The following is a 25371-nucleotide window of genomic DNA, read 5'->3' as shown; positions in this document are numbered from 1 at the left end:
TTCTAAATACGTCTAGAAATATATGTTTCCTGAAGGACATATTTCAAAGACCAGCACTAACTTTTTTGTTAGCAGAATACGTACTGTATAAAATATATACTTAACACTGCATCTGAAAGCACAAATTTTGCAGACTACCGAAGTGCCTAGTTAAAAGTTTAGCTTGTATAGACTACATCTTGCAAATATCTTAAAGCAAGACAAAGATCTCTCTTAGCATTACAGCAAGTAATTTAGCATTATAGACTATTATACCTTGTGCCACTGGCCATCATTTATTTTGTTGGGTATCATTGTGTTGGTGTCTCCACTGCCCAGATCATATGTGAAGTAAGGCAGTCCATTCTTTATCTGAACAGCAGCAAAATCAGCATGGTTGATGCGGGCCATATAAAAGAGCAAGCCAGAATCAGCCATTGTTCGGACTTCAAATTCAATTGTAAGTCTGAAAATCAAACAAACAAGATGACAAAAACAAAGGAAAAGATATTCAGAGTCAGATGTAGACAAATTTATCTGCTTTACCTTTTCATATTCCTTTAACAAAACTTAACATAACAGTTAGTGGCCCAATTTACTTGTCTATCAAAGTTTAAGAAAAATAATTTGGATATGTGCAAATTGCATTTCACACATATCTGATCCCCAATATGTAAGTGTTCATTAGTCCCTTGACTGTGGAGATATAAAAGTGCAACTTCTGCATGGAATTTCTAGATATAATTCTCAACTGCAGCTGTAGTTGCTACCTCAAAAAACCCCAGCATTTGTAAAACTCCAGTGGCGTTATCAGTCATCCACACACATATGCTTACAAAGAGGAGAAAGCTGTAGTGACAGTTGGCAAATGTTGAGTTTCTAATGAGTTGTATTGCCTGAAGACAGGTTACAAAACTTTTAAAGATGGACAGCGAAGACTTTACAGTAAGGATATTAAACACTCTTGTTCTGATTTCTCCCAATAGAAAATGGGAATGTGTCTGAGGAGAGCTGCTGTCTTGTGAAGATCACTGGCTCCTCTTACAGAACTGTAACATCAAAACCCTCCCCTACAGACAAGCCTTCAGAAGCTGCCAACCCCATATAAGCACCGGCAAGTGCAGAACAGCTGACAGTGAGGGTGATGCCCCTCCCCACATGGGATGCATTTATTGCATTTGTAGGTCTGTTTTTCTTACATCGGAGAACCCAGAATGTGATTCAGATTATGTGGATGCTAAGGTTATTGTGGCAGCAGATCAGAAGCATAGCCCAAGTTGAGCTACCAAGTAAGCTCCTGAAAGTAGTTGATAACATAAACACAAAAAATCATTTCATGAGAACAGTCAGGCCTTGACTCTTATTTGAAAATAAAACATGCAAGGACTGTGGGATTATATATTTATTTTGATGATTTTCCTACTTTTCTAAAACGAATATAAATGAAAATATGCAGTATGGCAATTTCGTAGGTAAAATAAGTGGGAAGATGATGGACTTGTAAATTAGTAAGGCTGCAAAAATATTCACTGGTGTGATATGGCACATTTGTTAATGATCATGTGCGTTCACAGCAAAAATGAACAATTAACAAGTTATTGCTTCACAAAGCCGTTGGAAACAGCTATAATTTTAGAAGCAGCTCTTGGAATTCCTTTGCATGTCTATGTGTGTATGTATATATAGTTATACTTTAGGAGGACAATTGTCATTTCTCCTGGTAATTCTTCAAGTTTGATTTTAACTATCAGAATAAAGAGGAAGAAAGTTTGCTTATTACATGAAGTTATCTAGTTACTGAACCAAGAAACTTCCTTCTAAAAAGCAGCTCAGTTGTATTAACTCAGCTGTATGAACTGGTTACACATTCTTCCATTTGTTTTTCTTTAAGTAAGTCAGACTGGGATTTGTATGTATCTGAGCCTTTGCAAACAAAGAGGTAAACTGTGTTTGCGAGAGCTACTGAGGTGGACTTGCCTAGATTTCATGCCTAAATGCTATTGATGTTCACTTAATGACATGAATTAGACACAGGACATGATCTTCAGATTAGGCCCATAATTTGGGGGCGAAGCTTTTGAGAATATTTAAGGAAAGGGCATTTTATCTGACATTATTCCACCAAAACTTACTATTGAAATAAATGATATACCTGTTTTTCACTTTGGTGTCATCAAATGCAACTGCAATGTGGCTGTTCCTTGAAAGACCAAATTGCTTGCCACCTTCCAAAATGGCTGGTTCTGTGTCAGCAGCACAAGAATCCTGCAAAATATACACTGATCATACAAACTTCATATTCTGTATCTCAGCTGGGCACACGCTGGAAGTCTTTCAACTGCTGAGGAATTGAATATTCTACCTATTACAGACACTCGCCCTGCAACTTTTCAGTGTGTTGATGTCTCACCACATTAGCTAAAGTTACAAACCAGTATAACAGGAATTCAGTTTAAAAGCAGAGCTCATAAAGCTGGTTGTAAAAGCAAGTACAAGTAATATATGAAGAGTGCTGCTTTCATGCCATCAGTGGATGTTTACAAGATTCCTAAGTGATTTCCAGGCAGCTTAGTTTACTCTTAGCTCACATAACTCTGAGTTTTACGCATTAGGATGCCCTCTAACAGAAATGAAGCAAGACTTAAATTTTAAAGGGATGCTATTCTGCTGACTTGAAATCTAGTCAACTGAAAAATAATGAGTTAAAAGTAGTTTCACTTCCAGCACCTGTCAATGAGTCCTCTGTTCTACTTCATATAGTTTTACAATTGTATTCTTTGTTCAAAGTGCTGTGGTTGCCTCTGTTACTGTAGGAAGGCCCCCACAAACAATAGGGGAAGCCGACTAATTGATTTATAGAAGAAACAACTGTTAAACCCCTTGAGCTGTCTAATGCGTAAATGTTACCTGCTGGGGAAATAAAGTCGTCCCTCTCTCTGATGTTTCATTTATATTAATCTTAAAGTGATACTTTAAAAACAATGGAAGGTAAAACATCTTCTGTCCAGTATAATTTTCTCTCTTTAATTTGACCATGTCCTTTAATGTCTGGCACTAAAACTCTTTTATATGTGGATGCCAGGGGCCATAAGAGACCATGGTAATTACCAGCTTCTATTCATACCTAGCTTTTGCCTCTCAATTTCTCCCATTGAGAATACTTTGAAGAAACTGCTCAAAGGATCTAACACAGCACAATATCAGGACAACAATACCACAGAAAAAAGCCAAACTTTGATAGCTGCGAGCTTGTTTTTAAAGGACTGTGGCTGATACAGTTTTGGATTGGTGACAGTCTCTTATTTGAGCCCTGACTCAGCAGGGACCTGCAAAGCACAAGGTGCGGCGCTTTGCTTACAAAGAGCTCTTTCTGTGAAACATTTTGAAAATGTCATGAGTGAATCATCAGGCACTGAGATTTCAACTGCAAAGAGGAAATTTCTTTTTGCCTCTCACTCAGTTTTTCAGTAGTGTCATATTTTTTTTCACACATCACAAATCTTCACAACAGTATAAGGAATTAGTTTTCCACAAAGAATACTCTCTTTTGAATATGACAGAGTAGAACATGCATTATGACAAATACACATTGATATGTGACTAAGAAAAAAATGTAAGGAAAAAATGGGGAAAATTCAGCAGGACCAAACTAAGTTATGAATGTGTGATAGTAGTCTTCCAGAGATCATCAAATGGATTAAAAAAACCAATCTTATCCCATAATGCTGAATAAAAAGTTTCCAATTATTTTAAGCTTTACAACTTTATCTGGAAGTTTAACATCTTCAATAGCATTTCAGCTTGCTTAGATTTGGAGATCGGGACTAACTACTGGTGCTGGTACTGGAACAACAGCAAGGAATGAAAAATACACAAACACATCCTTTCTTGTGGCACACCGTTCCATGGTAAGAGGATACACACTGGCATTAAATTGACTCCCAGGCTGGTTTAGGTTAGTAAAAGGCCTGACCCTGATGCCTTAGCTGCCCCCAGCATCAGCAAACACTGTAGTGTTTTTTCATGCCAGCTGGGGGACTGTAAGGGCAAGGCATGGGGGAAAGTGCCAGGCAGACCAGTGATGGTTGGAATCACAGCAAGCACACGCTAATGATTTGCTGATAAATACTGATCAATAATACTGAACACACACTGGGATGATGTGGAAATGTTGGCAAAAGAAAAAAAAAAAACATAATGGTGCACTCTTAAAAAAATTCCAGGCTCTATTCACAAGCCTGTCTCTGCTTTCATTTTAGCTAAGGACAGCCAGCTCTACAGCCTTCACAAGCATGTGAACTAAGCATGGATTATCAGCCTAAAGCTTCTTGGCTCTGTTTTTCTTTAATGACCTTAAGGTGTCCTACATTTAAACTGTTTAATAATCTCCCATATTACCTTAGAGCCTCAAGACTGAACTCTTGAACTAGCCACTTTATCTCAGCCTTTTCAGGTGTCAAGGACTTGACTGGTTAAAAACTATGTGCGTATCACAGTGGCAATGACAAACAGAAGAGCGTGCTGGTGGACTGTGTCACACATTCTCTACACACAATGTTGTATTAGCAATCACAAAGCAAGCAATTTATTAAGGGGAAAAAAAAAGGGAGCACCACTGAAATAACAGCACCACAGCTCATCCAGTAGTGTTAATAAAACAACTAAGGAATGTGTGGGAAAATGTTGGAAGATACCGTCATGGAGCCAAATGCAGATGTAATGCTGGCGCTCTTCATTTCAGTGGCAAGCGAATCCTGAGAAGCAGTAAATAACATGAGGCAGAAGCAGCAGTTACCCAAGCACTGGTCTCTGGTAAGAAACATTTTAGCACTTGTAGCAGGCAGCAGCGGCAGACTGGTGACCACTGTATTTCCCAACTACCCTACTCCTAGAGCTTGTCTTGCCCTTAGTAGAAGATAGTCTCTTCATTTGGGATTAAGCCTCCCCCATGCAGATGGGTAACAGAGACCTAAAACATGTCCTAAAAGGCCTTAAACAGAGCATATACCTTACTTAAGCCTTCTATGTGGAAACAATTCTTTTCTGCTTTATATTTACCAGATACAGTCTTTCCACAATGGGTTTCTGTATAGCTAATTGTCATATGGTGAGTGCTACCTCATTATTAAACCATGGTTATTCATTTTGTTGCAACGTTCCAGAAAAATACTTGGGAAAATTTAGATTAACATAAAAAATATCAAAAAGCTTGCCTTATTTGAAGTACTTTCAAGTCTGCAGAATACAAAAAAACCTTTTATTTTCCAAGAGAGAAAGTGGAAGAATGCTGTTTTATTCAGATTTCTATTTTAAACACCTGTTTCAAGTTATCATGGCTCTAGATATCTGATATATAAAACATCTACTTACAATAGGACTTATTTCTGGTATTAACGAGTGACTGTTTCTCTTGATTTTGCCATTTAAAAGTTAGCGCTTAGAGCCTTAGTGCACACTTCTCTCTGGCTTTTTTTTCTTTTTTGATAACGCATGATCAAGGGACAATATCTGATAGCCTGACTGCGCTCTTTCACCACAGTGAGAGTTAAGACTGGATTTACCCCGTTACCTTGGTGTTGCCTGGTTCCTTATCTTTGTATGATAGCATTACTGCACTGCCAATTTCCTTATTTTTAACTCCGAACGGAAACACGCATCAGAGCCCTCATGTTACAACTACTCCACCTTGTGGGAATTACTCGAAAATGCTGCCCCAGCTCATGGCAGGGATGATGCATGAAGCTGCAACTCTGAGGCTGAGGGCTAGGTGATAACTACGGTGGAGCTTGCCCGTCTTGTGCCCCAGGTTCCCTTTGCCAGCTACACAGACAGCTACGTGCACTGTGCAGACTTCAGCCCTGCAGGGTAAAGCTATGCCATATGTACCTGGCCAGTAAATTGGTCATAAACTTCAAACGTAACTTTTCTGAGTAGAGTTTTTTGGCCTAATTTTTGTACCCCTTTTTTGTAAGAAAACATTGCTATAAATCCTACCTGTGTTCAAGGAAAACCAGCTGCGAATTCTAAAAACAAGTCAGGTAACGAAGGATGCAGTGAATTCAGATTCTTTTGTCCCTAGCAGACAGACTCACAGCCAGCTGACTCACTGAAAATCACTGTTCTGTAAAGCTGTGGCAGTGAAGAGGTGTGAAATGGGAATGAAGGTTAAACCTGACTTTCACCTAGTGTGGAAGCTCTTCCCAAAATGGTTGAAAGATCTTAGGAGGAAGACAATCTGGGAGCCACCATCAAAATTACTGACTCTTTTGTATTTTATATATGTAAAAAGAGAAGTTAAGTATTCCAGTTGTCTACTTCTTAAAATTGCCTTTAATTATTAAAGTTAGAATATATTCTAATTATGCATTTGAGAAATTTAAACATAAGAGAATTCTTAGTATTTTGGTGAGGTGCTCAGGCAATCGCACTGCCCTGACTGAGGGCAAGCAGCAAAAGTGCCCAAGCAAGGAAGCTGATTGCTGTTCCTCTTGAGGTGGGGAGAGACCTGGCCGCCTCGGAAGGAAGTTCAGAGGTGGTCAAAGCACGGTAGTGTAAACAGGCCCCCAGCTGGCAAATGTGCAGTCCTCTCACAGTATTTGGAAACTTCACCCATACTGCACTGTATAAACCGGGGGGTTGTATGCAGATGTAACAAAACACAAAGGCTTTTTTTCCTACGAGGATTTTGCAGGGGATATATTATTCAGTTTAATATTCAGACATCTAAGCTTACATCTTTTCTGGACAGGAAAGAGCTTCATCCACTTCTAAAACCATTGCCCTTGTGAGGGAAGTTGTTTTTTATTCAATTTAATTGTATAAGACCCATGCCTATGTAGCTATTTAAGATTTCTGGCAACAACTGCTGAGTTCATTTCAGCACTGACTGGGGTTTCAGTTCTCAAATTCTTAAGTCTCCTGACTAAATTTATAGAATAATAGTGGAGGATTTGCCATATCAAACAGGACCTCTTGTCTACCTGTTTCCTCATCCTGTCACTGACATGGCTGTTGCCACACGCTGTAGCAAACAGTGCAGGTAACATTGTAATGACGTGGATCTCCCATAGAAAAATTTCCTTTCCAATCCCGATCAGATAGTGGTTGCCTTATATCCTGAAGGGTGAGGATGCAGGGCTAAGCATGCAAGTCAAAGGCAATTCTGCTAAATCATTCTTTAAAATACTCTTGCGATAATCCAAGCAAATGAGATCAACCAGTTTTCCACTATCCACTGTTTTCACTGACCTGCAAGAAAGTGTTTCCTTTATAATATTATGCTGAACTGTTTCTGTTTGTGACATGCCACTTTACTTTTCTTGATGGCTGTTTTTTCCGTTTTGCCTTGCAAGAGAAATTTTTCAAACTTTACCTGAAAGAAGTGATCTACACTTACGAGTGCTGAAGTTAGAGATGGCGTTGCAGGAGGAGGGGAGACTCTAGGAGGAGAAGTCCTTGGGCTCTCTTTCTCCCCATAAGCATTGGGTTCAGGCTGGATCAGGACTGTTGTGTGGATTGGTTTACCTTCTTCCTCGGGTGGCCTAACCTCTGGTTCTAGAGAGGGACATTGGCCAATATCCGCATTTTCAAAGGACACGGGCTGAGCAAAGTCCATGGGGCTGAGGACGTACAAAGAAATCAATGGCTTTCATCAGTTTTTCTGCCTCTTTATCACTCGTTAAAAAAAAAAAAAAAAAGCTATATGCTTCAGTGTAATTCCACTTCACAGGGCAAAACAGCCAGGAATTCATCTGACCTACTTTAGGTACTTAAATAGGACACTTAAATTAGGAGTGATAAGCACCATTGGGTGGCCTTCCTATAGTCAGTGTAGGAGACAGAGACAGACACCCTCTGGCAGACTGTAGGAAAACTGAATCACATTCTGGAGAGGTCTCTCTCTCTCTCTCTCTCTCTCTCTCTCTCTCTCTCTCTCTCCCTCTCTCCCTCTCTCCCTCTCTCCCTCTCTCTCTCTCCTTCTCTCTCTCTCCAGGGATGGAGTGCAAGTTGATAAGATCCTAATCTAGATTCTTCAATAAGTGAAAGAAAGATTTAGATGAGAACTTTCTGCAGAGGTTTTAGTTTATTCACTGTTCCCTTTCTTTTTACTTATGTTATCCTTCCAGATTATTGCAGCAGACACTTTCCATAAGGCAAATTCATCCCCACAGTGATTTCCAGAATCTGGATGCTCTTGGATATCAACCTCATTTAAAACAAAACATCATAATATATCATAAATACTTAGCACTGAGGCAAGCCTTACTGCAATGTTACACTGCTGAATTTCTCTAATTTTATTGTTAAATAGGAAGGTGTTGTCTTGTCTGTAAAACAGTTTATTAAGTGCATGTCACATGGAGTGCATATTGCAAACAAGCAAGGGCATATTAAGGCAAACAGAACCTATTCTTAGGCTTGCTGTTACTATGATTGCCTGGGACAATGAAGTTTCTTTTTGCAGCCAAGGCAGTTAAACCAGGCTTCATTAACCAGACATTTGTTGGCATTAGCGAGACTTACGTGGCATTAATGACGAGATTCCATATACAGCCCTCGAAGGGCAGTATGTTTCTGAGAGGTGCAGTATGAAACTGAGAAGAAGTACCCCCTACAAAGAGCTTCTTTACAGACACAGGCTGGTCTGTTGGTAATTTCTGAGTCTGGACTTTGTCTTCATCTACTTGAACAGTAAACATCCTATGAAAAAAGATTTAAAAGCAAATTATATATATTTTTTTATTCCAGTATTGCCTGTATTGAAATCATCATTTTGCAGGCCCCATTTACTCCTGACCAGCTATAACACTGAACCCAAATTGTGTAATTAGCAGCACACATTTTATGAATATTAACCACTAGAAGGTTTTCAGCTACTACTATGCTTCCTTGGTAGTTCTCTGACAGGGCTTGGCAAAGCCATGCTGTGAAGAGGCAATAATATCAGTCTCTGGTTGAACTGAAAGAAGTGGTTTGTAGCGCAACAGCACTGACATGGTAAGAGTCAAGCTTGCTGTACTGTGAAGTTATGTATAATCATATAGTGCTCAGCAGGATGGTAACAGCATGGAGTCACATTTTGTTTGGCTCCTTATTTCCTGGTTTGTACAAGTTATTATCTTCTTGCTGGGGGACAAAAAATGCTCCAGACTGCTTTGACTGAAGGAATCAACTGCAGATACACACTGTATATTTTTTAAAAAGTTCTGGTTAATTTTTCTGGGGCAGAAGACAGAGTAAGAGAATTGCTGATTGTTCACCACATACTGATACCAGTGCTATAATTCACTCTCATAGGTAATGCATATGTTACAAGCTAAAGACAAAGCACCTCCACAGAACTGACTGTGGAGGATGTAAAGCGCAGGGTACAATGTAGTTCCTGCAGCCTTCTGAAGCATGACGCTCCCAGCTGGTCAAGCCAAGTCAAGAAATAGACAAAAAGACCAAATAGGGAAGGGGTAACTATGGTGAAGGATATTACTCTGGCAGAAGCAAGACTCCAAATGTGAGAGAAAAGCTGAATGTTCTTGCATGTCAAAGCTACTGAGCTATCTCCTGTGCTGCCGCACGTTATTCATGGCTACTGCTTGTCAACACCCTTATCTATATACAGTACATCTCATCTTTAGCCATTACCATAGTAAACATTTGGCACCTAGTAGAACCATACAATGATGTGCATTAGTCCTCAACAGTATCCTCTAATTACCTTAGAAGAGAAAGCAAACATTATAGATGCAACATCTAGTTATGTCTTGATGTACTATCACAGGTCAAGCTACTGTATTTGCCGTAGCACTGCATACAATAATTTTCTTTGTTGTTTAAAGCTTCTTATCGTCATCATTATTGCATAACTGTGTTCTGTCACAGAGGCACACAATGTTTCACCTAATGCACTCATCTCATTCCAAAATAATTTTTTTCTCCCAAAGAATTTACAGTTAGCCTCCAACTGGACATTAAAGCTGCGGRGAATACTGCCCAAAGACATTATTTACATTTTTTAATGATACAGAAAAGTAAATCAGTCAGAAAAATATACTGACAAAATACAAAGTAAAGCAAAGCAGGCTATAAAGAGGAAGAAGGGCACCCAGTGACTGGACACCAGGGAATTGTTGCTCAAGGAGGCTGCCAGAAGGGCTCAGGAGAGCTGTGGTGTTGAGGGGGAAAAAAGAGGGTTAAATTGCCAGCCAGACAGTGCAGCTTAACATCTCACTGCTCAGTAATAAGTTGCAGAAATGTATTAGTATTAAACCTACCCTTGCTGAGGGGGTCAAGGTGCAAAACCGTAAAGTGCAGGTCAGAATGATCACAGCAGTCTTAACCGCGGTTTGCAGCAGCGGCCAGAGCGAACCTAGTGTTCACCTGGATTGGCTAAGCCTGTTCAGTTAAATCTACCACCTTTTATAACCTGCTGCATGTCACTGCTTATTTCCGATTCTTCTTCTTTATATTTTTTTAGCAAAACAAAACAGAAGAACCCCATTGTTCATAGTGCACTAATCCAGAGAATGTTTGCAGGGCAAATATCTGCAACAAGGCTTTGATCCTGTTCAGAACAACAGTTATTTCAGGCCATAAATAATACTGACTGCCTGAGTCCTACACTCTACAGTGTAACATATTTGCTGTTTCTAATCATTTCCTGAATGGTGAAGCAGTAATAGGTCTAGGCTTTTTTATAAGGGCTGAGAAAGTGTAAAGGAAGTTAAATAAATGAAATTTCTTTTAAAGGAACATGTTCTGAAAAGGTCTGCAATGGCCTTCCAGCAATAAGAAATGTTACCATTTATCTGGAACTATGCGCCATCATTGTTTTAGCATATTCAGCTGGGCACCACTGTGACCCCATTTATATAAACTGGCTCACGGTATCTCAAAAAGATTACATGCTGCTGTGCTGTTGCTATTTATTTACTTTGAAAATGGTCTTTCTCCACATGTCTTGAAAAGGTGGCTTACCCCACCTCAGCACTATTTCTTATCCACAGATTATACTACTAAAATATATTTGCCAAGTGCCAAAAGGTTGAAGATGGCTGTTCAGGCAAATGCAGATCTTTGGAGAAACAGGCTGATAACCTGTGTAAAGCACATAAACCTTGCTCTACAGAATAATAAGCACTGTCTGAAACAGGCTTCCAAAAATTTTTGGATACGGAAGTAATGACCCTGATATTCTTTGCCTCACAGAAGCATTTGCACGGATTGCTAATCTGTGCATTAGTTTTGCCAAATTAACTGTGCTGTGTGCTCTGTAGCACTCTTAGGTATCTGTTTGTTACCCTGTAGTGCGTTCGATCCGGATGGAGTGTGCTCTGCCGTCGTGAAACTCGCCCGCTTCTGGTCTGATGGTGATTCTGTGAGGATCCCGTATTCCAGTGGAGATGTGCACCTCTAGTCGTCCTCTATTCAGGAACATGGCATAGTAAGCCTGCAATGTATATATCATTAAAAGGTAAGCTACATTTGAAAATAAACCATTTGGCTTAGTTTTACATTAGTATATCTATTTTATTTTCTTAAACCTGTTTCTGATTTGAGAAGAAAACCTTAATGCAGGCTCAGATCGAGACACTTTCCAACTTCAGAAGTGTAATCTGCTGAAACTTCACTTAAAGCCATTGAGGATAATATGTCAAATTCTGCCAGTGTGCACCGGTAGGAATTAAAAATAACATCCCTGAAATTAAAGGCATTATTTTAGATTTAGTGCTATAAATGAGTAGAGACTTTAATGCGAGAATGCATCTAAAACTTTTTCTGTTACTTTTGATGCTTAATGAAAGAAGTCAAGCCTATGATCTGTAAACAGAAATTTTTTCAGTTCTGGGATCGAATTAAATATTTTTTTTTTGTTGGATCGAATTCATTATTTTGTCTCTGAAAACTCCTGATAAAAATAAAGGAAATGTAGAAACCTAGGACTGGGGGTCATAAGGCAATTGGAGGGGAGCTGAATGCAGGTGTTTATCCTGTAGGTTGGGGATTGGGACACTTGGTTTATCCATGGCAGTCCTAGATACCCAACTCTGTCCATCCTGTAAAGGCAGGAGTGAAAAAGAATGGCTTTTTAGTCACTCACCAGGGAAGAGCAGGACAGGCTCCTGGACTCAGTGCACACTTAAATGGGTATTATGTCCCACAGCACAGCCTTAATGGGTGGGATTGGGAATATCTGCTACATCAGTGACTAGAGGTCCAAACTGAGAGAGCAGGGACTTCAGCTTATAACTTGAGTCTGAATAAGATAAAGTGGAGAGTCATATCCAGGTGGTTTGTATCCCAAGTGTGTGTCCAAACCTTCATAGTACCTATGACACCTCCATCTCCAATGTGAATTCATACCTCAAAATCAAAATGATCACTTTGGAAATGAATTACTTTGACATGTATGAGACTATCCCTTCTGTTTTTATTGATCCACACTTGTGAACAAAATTGGCACAAGACTGCACATATCTGTATGCACAAAGGTATTTAATTTGCTCACCACAGTCAAAATTTCAGTTCTGCTGCTGCTGCTACATTCAGATTCTCTTGTATTTTTACACTGAGGAATCAGTAAAATGAGGTCATACTGGAAGTCCTCATTAAAATATCTGACTCTCTGTATATGCACTTGCAGTGAAAAAAGGAGACTGTTAACCTAAAATTCCTCTGATTCTTGCTGGTACAAGGCTTGGTCTTAATCTTATCAAGTCCTAAATAGCACTGATCTCCGTGAATTTTGTGTTTGGAGGCCTGGCAAAATCATGCCAGTAGCTACTCTAGCAACCAATATGTTGTAGCGGGTTTCAGGATCTAACCTGCAGTTACTATAGCAATAGGCATCATGCTCACTTCTGTGACCTGAAGAGCTGGTAATGGTAAAGGAGCCCCTACCCCAAAGTTAATGTCATGTGGATGAGCCATTAAAATGTGTTGCCTCTGGAGTGTGTTTCTTCGTGCCACTGAGAGCTCTGTTTCAAAACAGGTGTGAAAGAGAGTAATGAAATATCATTTCCCAAAAGTGCTGAGAAAAGAAAGCAGCAAAATACTGTGTTTATCTTTGCTGTAACATGTCTATTTATGAGGTTTTTAATTAATCAGGACTGGAATAATTTCTAACAGCAATCACACTTCTATCAATTAGTCACTTGGAGTCTGTAGGTAGTTTAGCTAAATACATTGACTCTGTCCTCTCCTTCAGAAAGGATTTATACTGCAGATTTTTATTTTAAGGGAGAAAAGGAGAGGCTGGAGCACTATTAAATCATGAATTCCACAGCAATGATCTCAAACATCTAGGGGCTTATCCGGCATGGATTTTTGCAGCTTTTGTTGTCTTTTGGAAAACAGAATGGTCCTCATTCATGTCTGCATGAACAGGAATGAGAGATGTCTCAGATACCTGAACTAGAATATCAAAGGACTGAATTAAATTTGCATGTCCAAGCATTAAAAGTATGCAAGTAGTCCTCAGAAGGAGCAAAGAGCAGTATTCTCCACTATTTAGGTCTGATTAAGAAACAAAAAATGAAATGGGAGCATTTATATGATAAAAAACAGATCAGCTGTTGTTTAACAGTAAACAGTAGATGTGTTAACATATATATTTAAGAGAAACAGTTACTTCAATACAAAAAAAATCTGAGCTTCTATCATATTTTCCTTCAGACAAAGGAAAATGTTAGAAATAATTTATTCCCAAGCACTGAATTTTAACTTAGGGATGAACATCTGACAGTGTCTTGAAACAAACTGAGTGGAAAAAGCTTGGCAGAAACCATGGGTTTTCTTTCTCTTTGCCTAGGTTCCTTGTACCTGCCCAGTCTGTCTGCGCTTTCTCCTCACGGGGGTGGCTGTCCTTCCAGTGTATCTGCGCTTTCTCCTGGGGGGGACAGTTATTCCACCTGTGCCAAACAAGATGATTCCAGACTCATTCCTGGTGCTGAAGGAGAGGTTGATTTCTGTCCCCATGTCAAAAGAGACAGGCTGCAGTTCCACGAAACCTGGTTTGGGGAAGCTAACCGTATAAATGTTCTGTAGGAAGAAGAGGATAGGAAAGTGCATTAGAAGGACTAAAGCAGCCTATGAACAACAGAAAGCTTAATTAACTAATGTAATAAACTATGTAAATGTAACTAGTGTGAGAAGATACAAAATAATAATTAAGCAATTTATTTTTCAATGTGTTGTACAAACATTAACATATCTGTTTACACCTGGCTTCATTAGAACATTTCTGGAATTCTGTCTTACAGGAATACAAAGTTCCAGTCTTATTTCAGTATATCCTCTTGGATTAAAAATAACTGCTAAGAGGTTTTTACATGAATATTTTCCCTTGAGTTAATACAGTGGGATTTTGCTTTTAAATCAATACAATAGATAGCAACAGTCAATACAAACAGGAACTCAATTCTATTATTTGTCAAACTTGGACAGAAAATATTTTCCATTTATCAGTCATAATTGCTTCATCATCTACTAAGCACTACTGCTTTCTTGATGAGCCAGGCTCATAAATGAAGAACTCATTGCTTATGGCCCAATCGTTTGCACACTGGTAGATAGTAAGTCAATTTATAGAGTATGTCATCAAATAATAAATCAATGTGTTCTCTTGAAGATTTTCTATAAACACTGTTAATTCTTGCATTATTCCAACTGGGGTGTAGAGAACAGTCTATAGAAACAATGACTTTTTCTAAAATAACTCATCATTTTTTCAGTAAAGTAAAAGAGTTTTCATACATAGAGTTAATAGATTGTGCCAGATACAATAATTTTTATGTTTGCCTTTTTCTGAAATTCCAGGGCATTTAAATAACCAAGTGTATCTGCAGCCTTTTTCTTTTACCTTATTTTATTAACCTACATATCTGCTTTTGTAAAATTAGAGTATTTTATTTAATTCCCCAACAAAATGCTTAATCCAATTAGATTTCTCACTCTGAAACCTGAAGTTATATTATAAGTTGAAAAATGAAGTTCTTTCTAAGATTCATAGCAACAGAAGAAAATGAACACAACTATCCTTTCCTAAATGAAAACAAATCTGAACTTCTGAAGAAAATTTTAACTAAACCCAAATTCATAAGATTTAAAAGAATGTGAGCAACCTGGTTATTTTCCATTTAGCTTTATCACAAACCTGAAAACTTAAAAATGGCCATCCCATCCCCACCTAGTCTAATATCCTGCCTGAAAGTCCTGTTGTTCTGTTTGTCTTGCTCTGATGAAGGCCAGAAGTAGAAGTAATAAAAACAGCAAATAAAAACTCACCTTTATTTTGGCCTGGCCAAGTTCCAGTTAGTGTTCAAAGGATATTTTCAATGTTTTGGAGATAAATGTTTGGAGAGTATCAGGTAAACTACAACTCATTTGGATTTACCGTACTGTTATCTGATATGAAACTCCAGAACATGCATTAATTTGCAAAACTATCTTATGTACCAGACATTTCCAGTAAAGAAGTACAAACTATTCACTGGGAGACAGGTGTCACTGGAAATATTTTTTGATATATGATGACTCTTCTTTTACATGGAAAATTACTATATTTCTCCGAAGCTTAGGATCAAGTTCCTTGAGTTTTATATGCATTGAAAGCCTGTTAATTAGAAGCTGCACCAATTGAAAATAAATAGATTTGAGTAGCATTTAAAGTTAAAATAATCACACCACTTTTGCACAATCATTCTTAGTTATCAGTAAGAAATGTGCCTACCAGTTCAGTGGTAGCTCATAATAGTAAATGCTCTGTAAAGACAGTTTCTATCCTAAAGCTGACTTCATTTCAGTTACCCTGAATATATACTGTTGCTTTCAAAGTCCTTCAGGATTTTCTGTAGTGAATGATTTTATAATCAGCAGTTCTGTTACACTGTTTGCTTTAAATTTTGGATTTTATATGCAGAAATTTTTTTAAAGGTTTTTGCAATATTGTCAATGCCTAATTCTGTCTTTGTTTATGTCAACATATAACAGTTCTGACGTTCAGATTAGATCCCTGTCTGTGTGTATGGATATGCCTTATATGATTAATATGTTATGTCATAAAATCAGAAACCAGAAAACATTTATGCCCATTAAGACTAAAGTACATAGAAGTCAGACTAACCTCCAGTGTGCATCCCTTGGTTAGGCCAACAAAATCAGGACTGCTCAATATATTATACGGTGTTCTTGAAATTTCAATCTCTTTGAGACAACCTGTATATTTCTTTAAGTTCACTTCAGGCCTAAAAATTTTTAAAAATACAATGTATTTTCAAAACTAGACTTTAGGGAGCAGATACACACACACACACTTACATGCAGAGATGCTTGATTTTTAAAAAACTACACACATACAAATACATGTTGCCTTTACCATCTATCACATAGTACACTCTGCCTTCCATCATCCATCAAAGGTGTAACTGGAGATTCATCTCATCTCCTGTTGTGAACAGTCCTCTTTTCTACTTTTTCTTTTTTGTAAAGGAGTGCTGTCACCTTTGGTGTTTAAATGCAGTGAACTATGAAATAAGTAAGTAGTTGTTCTTCAGGCAAAGCAGAAAGATGCAAGCTGGGGAATCATAACAATAAAGAGAGACCTTGACTGGAAGACAGATGGTTTGTTCATCTTTATGCATACTAGATCTTAATGAAAGAGGAACTTCTGCAGCATACAAACATTTTGGATGAAATATTTGCTAAAGGCTGAAAAAAAATACTTTGTTTGACTCTTGGATTTTTTTTTATGCTTTGGAAATCCCTTATGTTCATATGACTGACATTTGTTTTCTATATATTTTATTTTTCAAGTATCATTCACTGCAGTATGAAAATTGCAGTGTATTTCAGTTTGTGATGCAGCAATATATTTGACCTTTTCAGTCAGTTAAATAAAAAAAACCACTCAGGTTTGTTCCCAAACCTGACTATACATCCAAAGCATGAAATATTCTAACAGAATTGCAAAGTTCCAGACTTCGGTTTAACAGCTAGAAGCCAGAAGAAATGAGAAAAATCCTGAAAGAAACATTGCACCTAGCATGTCTGAGTGAAAAAATACAATTTGGAGATTACAGGCCTAGGAACACCAGGGTGAGGGCCATAACTGCTGCCAACATCTGAACCAGGTTTGCAAGAAAAAAGGCCTCTTCAAGTCACTTCAGAAAGAAAGTTGCTACTCATGCCATGGAGACTAAATCCAAAGCGAACAAAAAAAGCACCAGTTAATTCACTCACTTATGATATTACAGTCATCCATGCTTGATGACAGACAGTTTTGCAGAACACCTGAATAACCCGAACAGCTCAGAGAAAGAAAAATGATTTTGGAAAATAATAAGGATTTAAAACTGTGGGGAAAAATAAAACTTAGCTCTCTGATAGGAAAGAAAAGATTCTGAAGAACATTAATTACAAAATAAAACCATCTTACACAGATACTATTCAGCTGCACATTTTGGTACTGAAAGCCATTCCTCACATTATAGCAATCCTAGCAAGTTCAGCGTATTCTCTGCCAAATTTGCGTAAGTTAAAGTAACCATCTGGTTTACTAAAATAATCCTCATTCTGCTTTATTTACAGTCATGTAGTTAGGGTCACCTTTCACTTTTGATTTTCTACATCCCAGCTCTACATCCCCAGTTCCTTTATAGACTCATCTTCCCAGCAGCAGAACTCTTTTGCCAGCTCACTGTCAATAATGCCCAACGCTCTCCTGTCTTTGCCATCCAGAAAAAAATCATATTCCTACCCGCTTCTTGCCCTGTCCAACTGCTCTCATGCTGCCCAGTTACAGGAATTTGCTGTTGTCTCATCCTGTAATTCCCAACGAGAGACATGAACTCTGCATCCTCGTAATCATTTAGCACTTGCTTCACCTTTTCTTAAGACTTTCTTTTTCCCCTTGTTCCCCTCCAAAAGATACAAAAAAAGGTCTGAGTTCATTGAGATCTTAGATAATTCTTGGTTTTTTTTGGGGGGGGGGGGCATTTTTTGGCTCAATTTCATGAGTAGGCAAAAAAAGATTTCTGGATTATAGGAGAAAATAATACAGGTTTGTTTAAAAAAATGGGCTTATTGGATCAGGGTGGGCAAGTTGCATTTTTCAGACTGAAGCCAGGTATTACTTTGGAAATCAGGGTCAAGTTTAGTTGATATCTGAAAAGCAAAAGTAGTGGACACAGACTGACCCAAACTGAAAACACAGAAATCGGTGACACCTCCCCACTCTTAAAATCAGAAGTGGCAACTTTCACAAAAGCCTGCACTTAGCTGTTGTACCCTTTTCAGCAATTAAATTGCTCGCTGGGAGTGCAGCGCTCCTCACCTATTGACCCAGAACATAATGAACTGTGTTGCTCTTACATAGCAGAAGTCATATCCAAGCTCTGAAATACAGCTTGCAGGAGCTGCGCTCCCAAAGCCTCCCCAGGCAACAAACACACACGGCTGAAGGAAGCAGCTGCGTGAAGAAACGCTGAAGTTGTTTGAGTAGGTGTGTGCGCAGCATGTAACGTGACAGTGTTAAGCATCTGGGAGCAGCGTTGCTTGTTGCAGCAAGGCCAACTAGCTGAGTTAACAGTCCTAGCGTAACAGCTGGTACCAATACTACCCCCATGCCGCTTCTGCATTGCTGCCTGTACTTCCAAGCTGTGCTTACTAGATGCATGCAAGTCATGCAAGTAATCTGATTATTTTTACCTTGCTTTCATACTAGGGTGAGAGAGAAAGACAAAAAAACAAAAAAATCAAAATTATATTAATTGTAGAAAATGTTATTTATTAGCAAGGTTCAAAATAGTTCACACTGAAGCAGATATACATCATTTATAAACAACACATGATGGATCGTGAGATTCTTTTCAACTATGTATACACACTATTAGGCTACAAAAATTAACTGTTAGTCTGCAAACAGATACCTTAAAATGTAATATATCTGGGAGCTTTAATAATTTGTTGTTATACTTGGTCTGAGTAAGAGCAAATCATGTAGGAAAATTTGGCAGGACTGACATCGCTTGATATTTACAAAGTCATGGGTACTTCAGTGCCGAGGGCTTGCGGTAGCTTGGCTCGTCCCTAATCCCCCTCTCACTATCTTTGATTCTAATTTACTGTCACACGCATCTTGCGTCAATGACCAATGAATCACAGCTGTAGGCAGAAAGTTACTACAGGTCCAAGTAGCTGTGGTACACTTATTTTTTAAGCAACCACAAAGGATTTGCAGAAAGATAATTTCTCTAGACATTTTGTTATGCACTGGTGTGATTTCATGATTACATAATATAGTGTTATATTTCATGTGTAAAATAGCTTGGATCTTTTTATCACTGGGTAAGTGGACATCATAGGTCAGTTATTAACCCAATAAATTAATAAATACGTCCGTTCTTTTAGCTGCAGAACAGCCTATGGACCAGTCACAACCGTTCCTTGTGCACAAGGCAACTTTAGGCTGTCACCATGCTGGGTAGCTAAAGCTGACATAGATTAATGGGTTTGTTTTTGTGTTGTTCATCTGCTTGTTGCAGCGCAGAATTCTCTTGTTCTTGTCACTGCAAAACTGCTGAGTATTCATTTAAGCCCTGAGAAGCTTTTTTGGTTTATTAAAAACCACGTAATGTACTTGCTAAATTCAAGTACCTGTTACCCCATTACTTAAAGTTTATTAAAGCTCCAGTTAAAGTTTGTCAATAATAATATGAAATATTTTATAAATAATTAAACAATGGGAATTTTATTTGAGTAAAAAATTCAGGATTGGGCCTACTAAGGAAAAAGCTAGCCACATTTCATTCTACTTACATTAAATATATCAAAAGTATCATATCATATGCTTTATTTCCTGAACGTAGGAGGAATTTAATCTAGGGAGCCCAGGAATTTATGCCTACAAATGATTTAAAATGATTTCTATATGCAATATTTTTATATGTATTAAAAGTATACTGACCCTGATTATGCAAAGACATGTGCATCCATATAACAGTAATCCTATGAGTCATACCTTGCAGTTCAATTTTGCTACTTACGCACATAACGTAAGTGCTTGTGCTTAATTTTGTGGAGGTATGGAGTACTTATTTAAGTTTGGAGTCACAAATTCTATTCATCGAATAAAAGAATACACTTAAAAATAGAACACCAGCTACATCATGGTTGTGCACAGCATCAGAAAGCTGTACTGCACTGTTATTGCAGCTTACATTGTATTTGGGTTGCGAACAATGTGGGCTGTGTCACACTGATATTTACAGCGTATACAGAGCAAGTGTCAGTCTGGTGTGTAATTGTAGGTGCTTTGGGAATTCACCATTCACTTACTGCAAGTGAACTTGAGAAAGTGATACAGAGAATAGGATTCTCTTCCCAAACATAAAGAAATTGCTTAGAGACACATTACCTTAGATTTCTCAGGGTTGGCAATCCCCCAAAATATATTTTCTCATCCCCTTTCAAGTTAAGCCCAAAGTGGCTTCCTGTAGAAGTTGTTGCTACAGTCTCTTCTTTGTTGGTGTCTATGTCTACAATTGATATGTTGGCTGGAAGAGATTAAGATTAGTTTCAAAATATCAGACATGAACAATAATGGCTTAATTTGCCCCGTGAAGAAACCAAAAGAGAAATATGGGGAGGGTTAGCAGGTTGGAGGAGGGCCAAGGATTTTTTTTTCTTTTGCAGTTAAAGTACTGGATTTCCAAACTGTCAATCATGGGTGGGGGGAGAGACCCGCACTTCCCTCTGTTGCCGTAACAACCTGAAAATGCTAGAGCAATTCTGTATGCTTTATTTTTATATATCCCCTAAACCAGTTCTAATTTGGTATGTTCTCTTTGTCAGTATGATTTTGAGTTAACATTTCAGGACAAAATCAAGATAGAAGAGATCATTTTACATCTAATTTGTGATTTCAGTTCAAAGCTTGTCACTTGAACAATTTTTTTTTTAATGAAGAAGTTTGTTCAGCATTGTCATAATGCGCCTGAGATTGGAGATCAATCACTTGAAACCCCTTGTCAATCCAAGGCAATCAACCTCTGTCATGTCTTATCTCAATCCAGAGTCAGTGATGAGCTATGCACAATTATTCATATAAATGATTGTTCCATGTATGTTTTTAATGTACAGATTAATATAAAATGTAAGGTTTAGTGAGAGAGACTTGCCACACTGAAAAATACCAGGCAGCTCCCAAGGAATAAGGGGATGTCCTCCCTCATGGATGCAAAGAAGGTTTTTCTTCTCTTTTTTTTTTCTCTTTTTTTTGGCTACAGACAGTTAAATGCAGGAAATCACTTCTAATCTTTAACCGTCCCCCCCCCCCAGTTATTTACATACTTAAGGAATGGAAAGAACCTTTATTTTAAATAAAAGAGTGACCAGGCTGATTTCTGGTTAAAGGTGGAAAAGAATGATTTTTGGAGATGAAAGTCTTGGGAGATTTCAAAGGAAGGACTGGCTAGATGAGGGCATATATAGTCCATGGAGAGAAAGGAGCAATCTGAGAGCAAGATGTGAGGAAGAGCGTTCTCCAATGGAAGCTCTCCCTACAGGGAAGTCTCTTGTAGAGGCTGATGAAAAAATGCCTTAGAGAAGGAATGTACAAAACCTGAAACCAAACTACACAGCTGTCAGGAGTGGAAGAAGATTGAACGAGGGATAGACTTTCCTGCTGTACCTTCCTGTAAATAGACTAAGTGTAATTTTCCTTTCATTTCTGTAATTATATCTTCTTTATAAACACATGATGCTATCTACTTTGAATGATATGAATAAATTAGAGTTACTTGACATCGTATTATATCTTAACCTGTCCTGAGTTAAGTATGTATCAAGATATCTGGATAACAAAAGGCATCCCTCATTTAAAGATGCAGCAAATCTCCACGTGAGAGCTCTGGATCATTTTAACCGGAATTGGAGCTCCCACGTACCTCCTCCACTTCAGCTGCATGACAAAAGAGTGAGTCTGCATCTGAGACACGAAGGCCAGGTAGAGAGCTGGCACTGCAGGGGCCGGAGGAGGAAGAGTCTATTCAGGGGCTCTCGGTGACCCTGAAGATTCAGACTGGAGTAAGACTTTAGGATACAAAGGCACAAGGATACTGTCACAGATGCCATAAATAAAATTAATTTGTCTCAGGTAAGATACTAGCAGTCTGGTAAGTAGATTAAAAAAAAAACAGGGAAGGGTTTCGCCAGCACAATAGCCACGATTCTTACCGATCTTATCAAATGCTACCACTTCACATTTTGCACAAAGGTTAAAAAGTCAGTGGCACTTTTCAAAATATCCCCAGTTGCCTCCATGCAGATTCATGTGCTGGCACCTGGCATATCATTACTGAATATCAAATGACTGTTGTGTTTGTCTACCAAGATACTGTACTATCAGTATCTAAGTCAGTATTTTTTTCAAGCACTTTGGGATACACTGAGTATGAGAGGACTGTATAGCATAAAAGCTATTGCTGTCCCAACAAAAATCACATAGGTTTGTTTTATGATTTTGAACAATATCAGGGAATTCATGAAAAAGCTTCCTTTTTTCACTCAAAAGCATTTTAGGATGTCATTTACCCAGCTGTAAAGCAGAATTACGCTTGAAAATTAAGCTAACAGTTTCAGAGAAAATCATAAAAGGTCTGTTTGACACTGCAATCACTCATATCCAACCTAACACACCTGCAATCTGCACAGAAGTTCCTAGAACTTTCTAACTCCAGCAATTTTGTACATCATCTTCCCCATGATTAGACGGTTAGCTGTGCTGGATAGGGTAATTAGGAAACTCATGGTGTTACCTCCATAGGAACTCACCTTGTTTCTGAATTCTTGACAGGGTGAAAGATTTCCATTTGCCATCATTATGATTTTGGTTGCTGATAACAGAAGCAGTGCCTGAACCCAGATCATAGCTGACTTTTATATGCCCACCGCTGAGTTCTACACTCATGAAATCCTTCTGTGAATGAAAGGGATTAGATACAGGGGTGAAAAGCACATGAATTATAGTTCCTGGTCATTCAGATAAGAGACACATGACATTAAACAAATACTTTCTCTTTTTTTGAGTGGCAATAGACAACTTTTGTCAATCGCTTTTGTAAATCTACTTAGGTGTTTACTGCCCAGAACTGTAATGTACCACAGTCTAGTGCCAACAAGCTCCCTTTTTTCCCATTTCTTCTACTTTGGATTGCTCACTTATCTGGAGTTTTGCTAAATTAACTGGAGTTTTGCTGGAGAATCTGTACTACAATTTTCTCAGATTGAAGACAGGAATACAAATTATAATTACCTGAAATTAATACTCAGCGTTGAGTATATTTCTGTACTACATTTAGTGTATTTATTACGTATATCAGGTAGCTTTAAACTTGCAAGGCAGAAAACAACAATACTAAAGATGGTGAAACAGACTTGTTTCACCAGGGTTTCCAAACAATAATCTATACTGATGGAGCAGTATAGAGCTATGAACTTTTTTTTTCTTATCAACCACTGATACCAATATCTAAGTAGTAACCGGGGATGGCTGACTGCAGCCATGGTATACACTTCAATATCTACAGAAAAATATCTGGCAGGATACAAAGAGGAAAACAAACAGCCAGGTAACTGGAAGGCAGCAAGCAAATAATGGTGGAACTATGACCCAGGACATGAGTGTATCAGAGAAATTTCAAGTTTAGTAATCATCTTGCTTATGGCTAGTTCTGTCTGTGCTGCACAGATATAGGGAAAGTGCAGATAAGTTTACTATGTGCTGAATACTTCTGCAAAACTGGGAGAATAATGTCATGCATACCAACACAAATTTATGCTAAGGAGAAAAGAGTAAAATTTAATAAAGTCAGTACTCTAGCTGCTTATGTATTTCTATCCATGCATTATAAGCATCTTCAAAGTTTTCATACTCTGGAACCGTATTTTAAGAGAGAGGTTCTATCAGGAACTGCTTGCCTTCCTGCTCCATGGCTTACTTCCAGTCTCGTTCACAAATAAAATTGTATCATTTTTTATATAAAAAATGCATAAAGTAATAATAATTACATAGAATGATATAAAATAATTACATAATTATACTATCAAGATACAATTATAAGAATTAAATAACAATTATAAAAAACTACATAAAGATATAATTTTCATAATACAATGTTATCTTTTAGTAAAGTCAGTCACTGACAATAAGGCAGCACCTGCTGCCTCAATAATTTCAGCAATTCTGTTCAGCTTTCCCAAGAGGAAAAAGAGAGTTACAGAAATTGGAAATAAGACTGATTTACCCAAATGCATTTTCTGACATATAAAATAGTGAGTGCTCCATAAATGCTTCAAGACATGCCTAACACTGAGAACTACTGTACATAATTTTTGATCCATATGAAAAGGATAAGGAAAGGATTCTGTTCCCAGTCAGGCTTGCAAGTAAATCTGGATCACAGATGCTGAAACCCAGTTATTCCAGATTCATGTGAAGATCTGGCCAGAGGTCTTTATAAATCACACAGAATCACAAAACGGTTGAGGTTGGAAGGGACCTCTGGAGATCATCTAGCCCAACCCCCCTGCTCAAGCAGGGTCACCTACAGCATGTTGCCCAGGATTGTGTCCAGACGGCTGTTGAATATCTCCAAGGATGGAGACTCCACAACCTCTCTGGGCAACCTGTTCCAGTGCTCAGTCATCCCCACGGTAAAGAAGTTTTTCCTCATGTTCAGACAGAACTTCCTGTGTTTCAGTTTGTGCCCATTGCCTCTTATCCTATCACCAGGCAACACTGAGAAGAGTCTGGCTCTGTCATCCTTGCATCTTCTCTTCAGATATTTATAAACATAGATAAGATCCCCCTRAGCCTTCWCTTCTCAAGGCTGGATAGTCCCAGGTCTCTCAGCCTTTCCTCATATGACAGATGCTCCAGTCCCTTCATCATCTTAGCAGCCCTTTGGTGGACTGGCTCCAGTAGCTCCATGTCTCTCTTGTATTGGGGAGCCCAGAACTGGACACAGCACTCCAGATGCAGCCTCACCAGGGCTGAGTAGAGGGGGAGGATCACCTACCTTGACCTGCTGGCAATGCTCTTCCTAAGGCAATCCGGCATACCACTGGCCTTCTTGGTCACAAGGGCACACTGCTGGCTCATGCTTAACTTGGTGTCCACCAGCACTCCCAGGTCCTTCTCTGCAGAGCTGCTTGCAGCAAGTCAGCCCCCAGCCTGTACTGGTGCATGGGGTTATTCCTCCCTGCACTTGCCTTTATTGAACTTCATGAGGTTCCTCTCCGCCCACCTCTCCAGCCTCTCCAGGTCTCTCTGAATGGCAGCACAGCCCTCTGGGGTATCGGCCACTCCTCCCAGTCTTGGATCATCAGCAAACTTGMTGA

At 38.6% G+C, this 25371-nt stretch overlaps 1 protein-coding gene across 1 annotated transcript in view; it reads right to left on the bottom strand.

Annotated features, from left to right (window-relative positions):
• Positions 1-25371, bottom strand: part of LAMA2 (laminin subunit alpha 2) — a 288465-nt gene that overhangs the window by 10945 nt on the left and 252149 nt on the right. Inside the window, exons 50-59 of the mRNA XM_026070008.1 lie at positions 22804-22948; positions 20387-20525; positions 18679-18690; positions 16097-16217; positions 13795-14013; positions 11274-11422; positions 8503-8679; positions 7376-7598; positions 2132-2244; positions 256-445 (exon numbers count right to left, since the gene is read on the bottom strand). Coding sequence (XP_025925793.1) covers positions 256-445; positions 2132-2244; positions 7376-7598; positions 8503-8679; positions 11274-11422; positions 13795-14013; positions 16097-16217; positions 18679-18690; positions 20387-20525; positions 22804-22948 — 1488 coding nt within the window. The remainder of the gene's footprint in view (positions 1-255; positions 446-2131; positions 2245-7375; positions 7599-8502; positions 8680-11273; positions 11423-13794; positions 14014-16096; positions 16218-18678; positions 18691-20386; positions 20526-22803; positions 22949-25371) is intronic.

This window comes from Apteryx rowi, unplaced genomic scaffold (genome assembly GCF_003343035.1).
Source record: "Apteryx rowi isolate R43461 unplaced genomic scaffold, aptRow1 scaffold_301, whole genome shotgun sequence".
Taxonomy (NCBI): domain Eukaryota; kingdom Metazoa; phylum Chordata; class Aves; order Apterygiformes; family Apterygidae; genus Apteryx; species Apteryx rowi.
The sequence above is the reverse complement of the archived record's forward strand: the minus strand, read 5'-3'. Positions and strand labels throughout refer to the sequence as shown.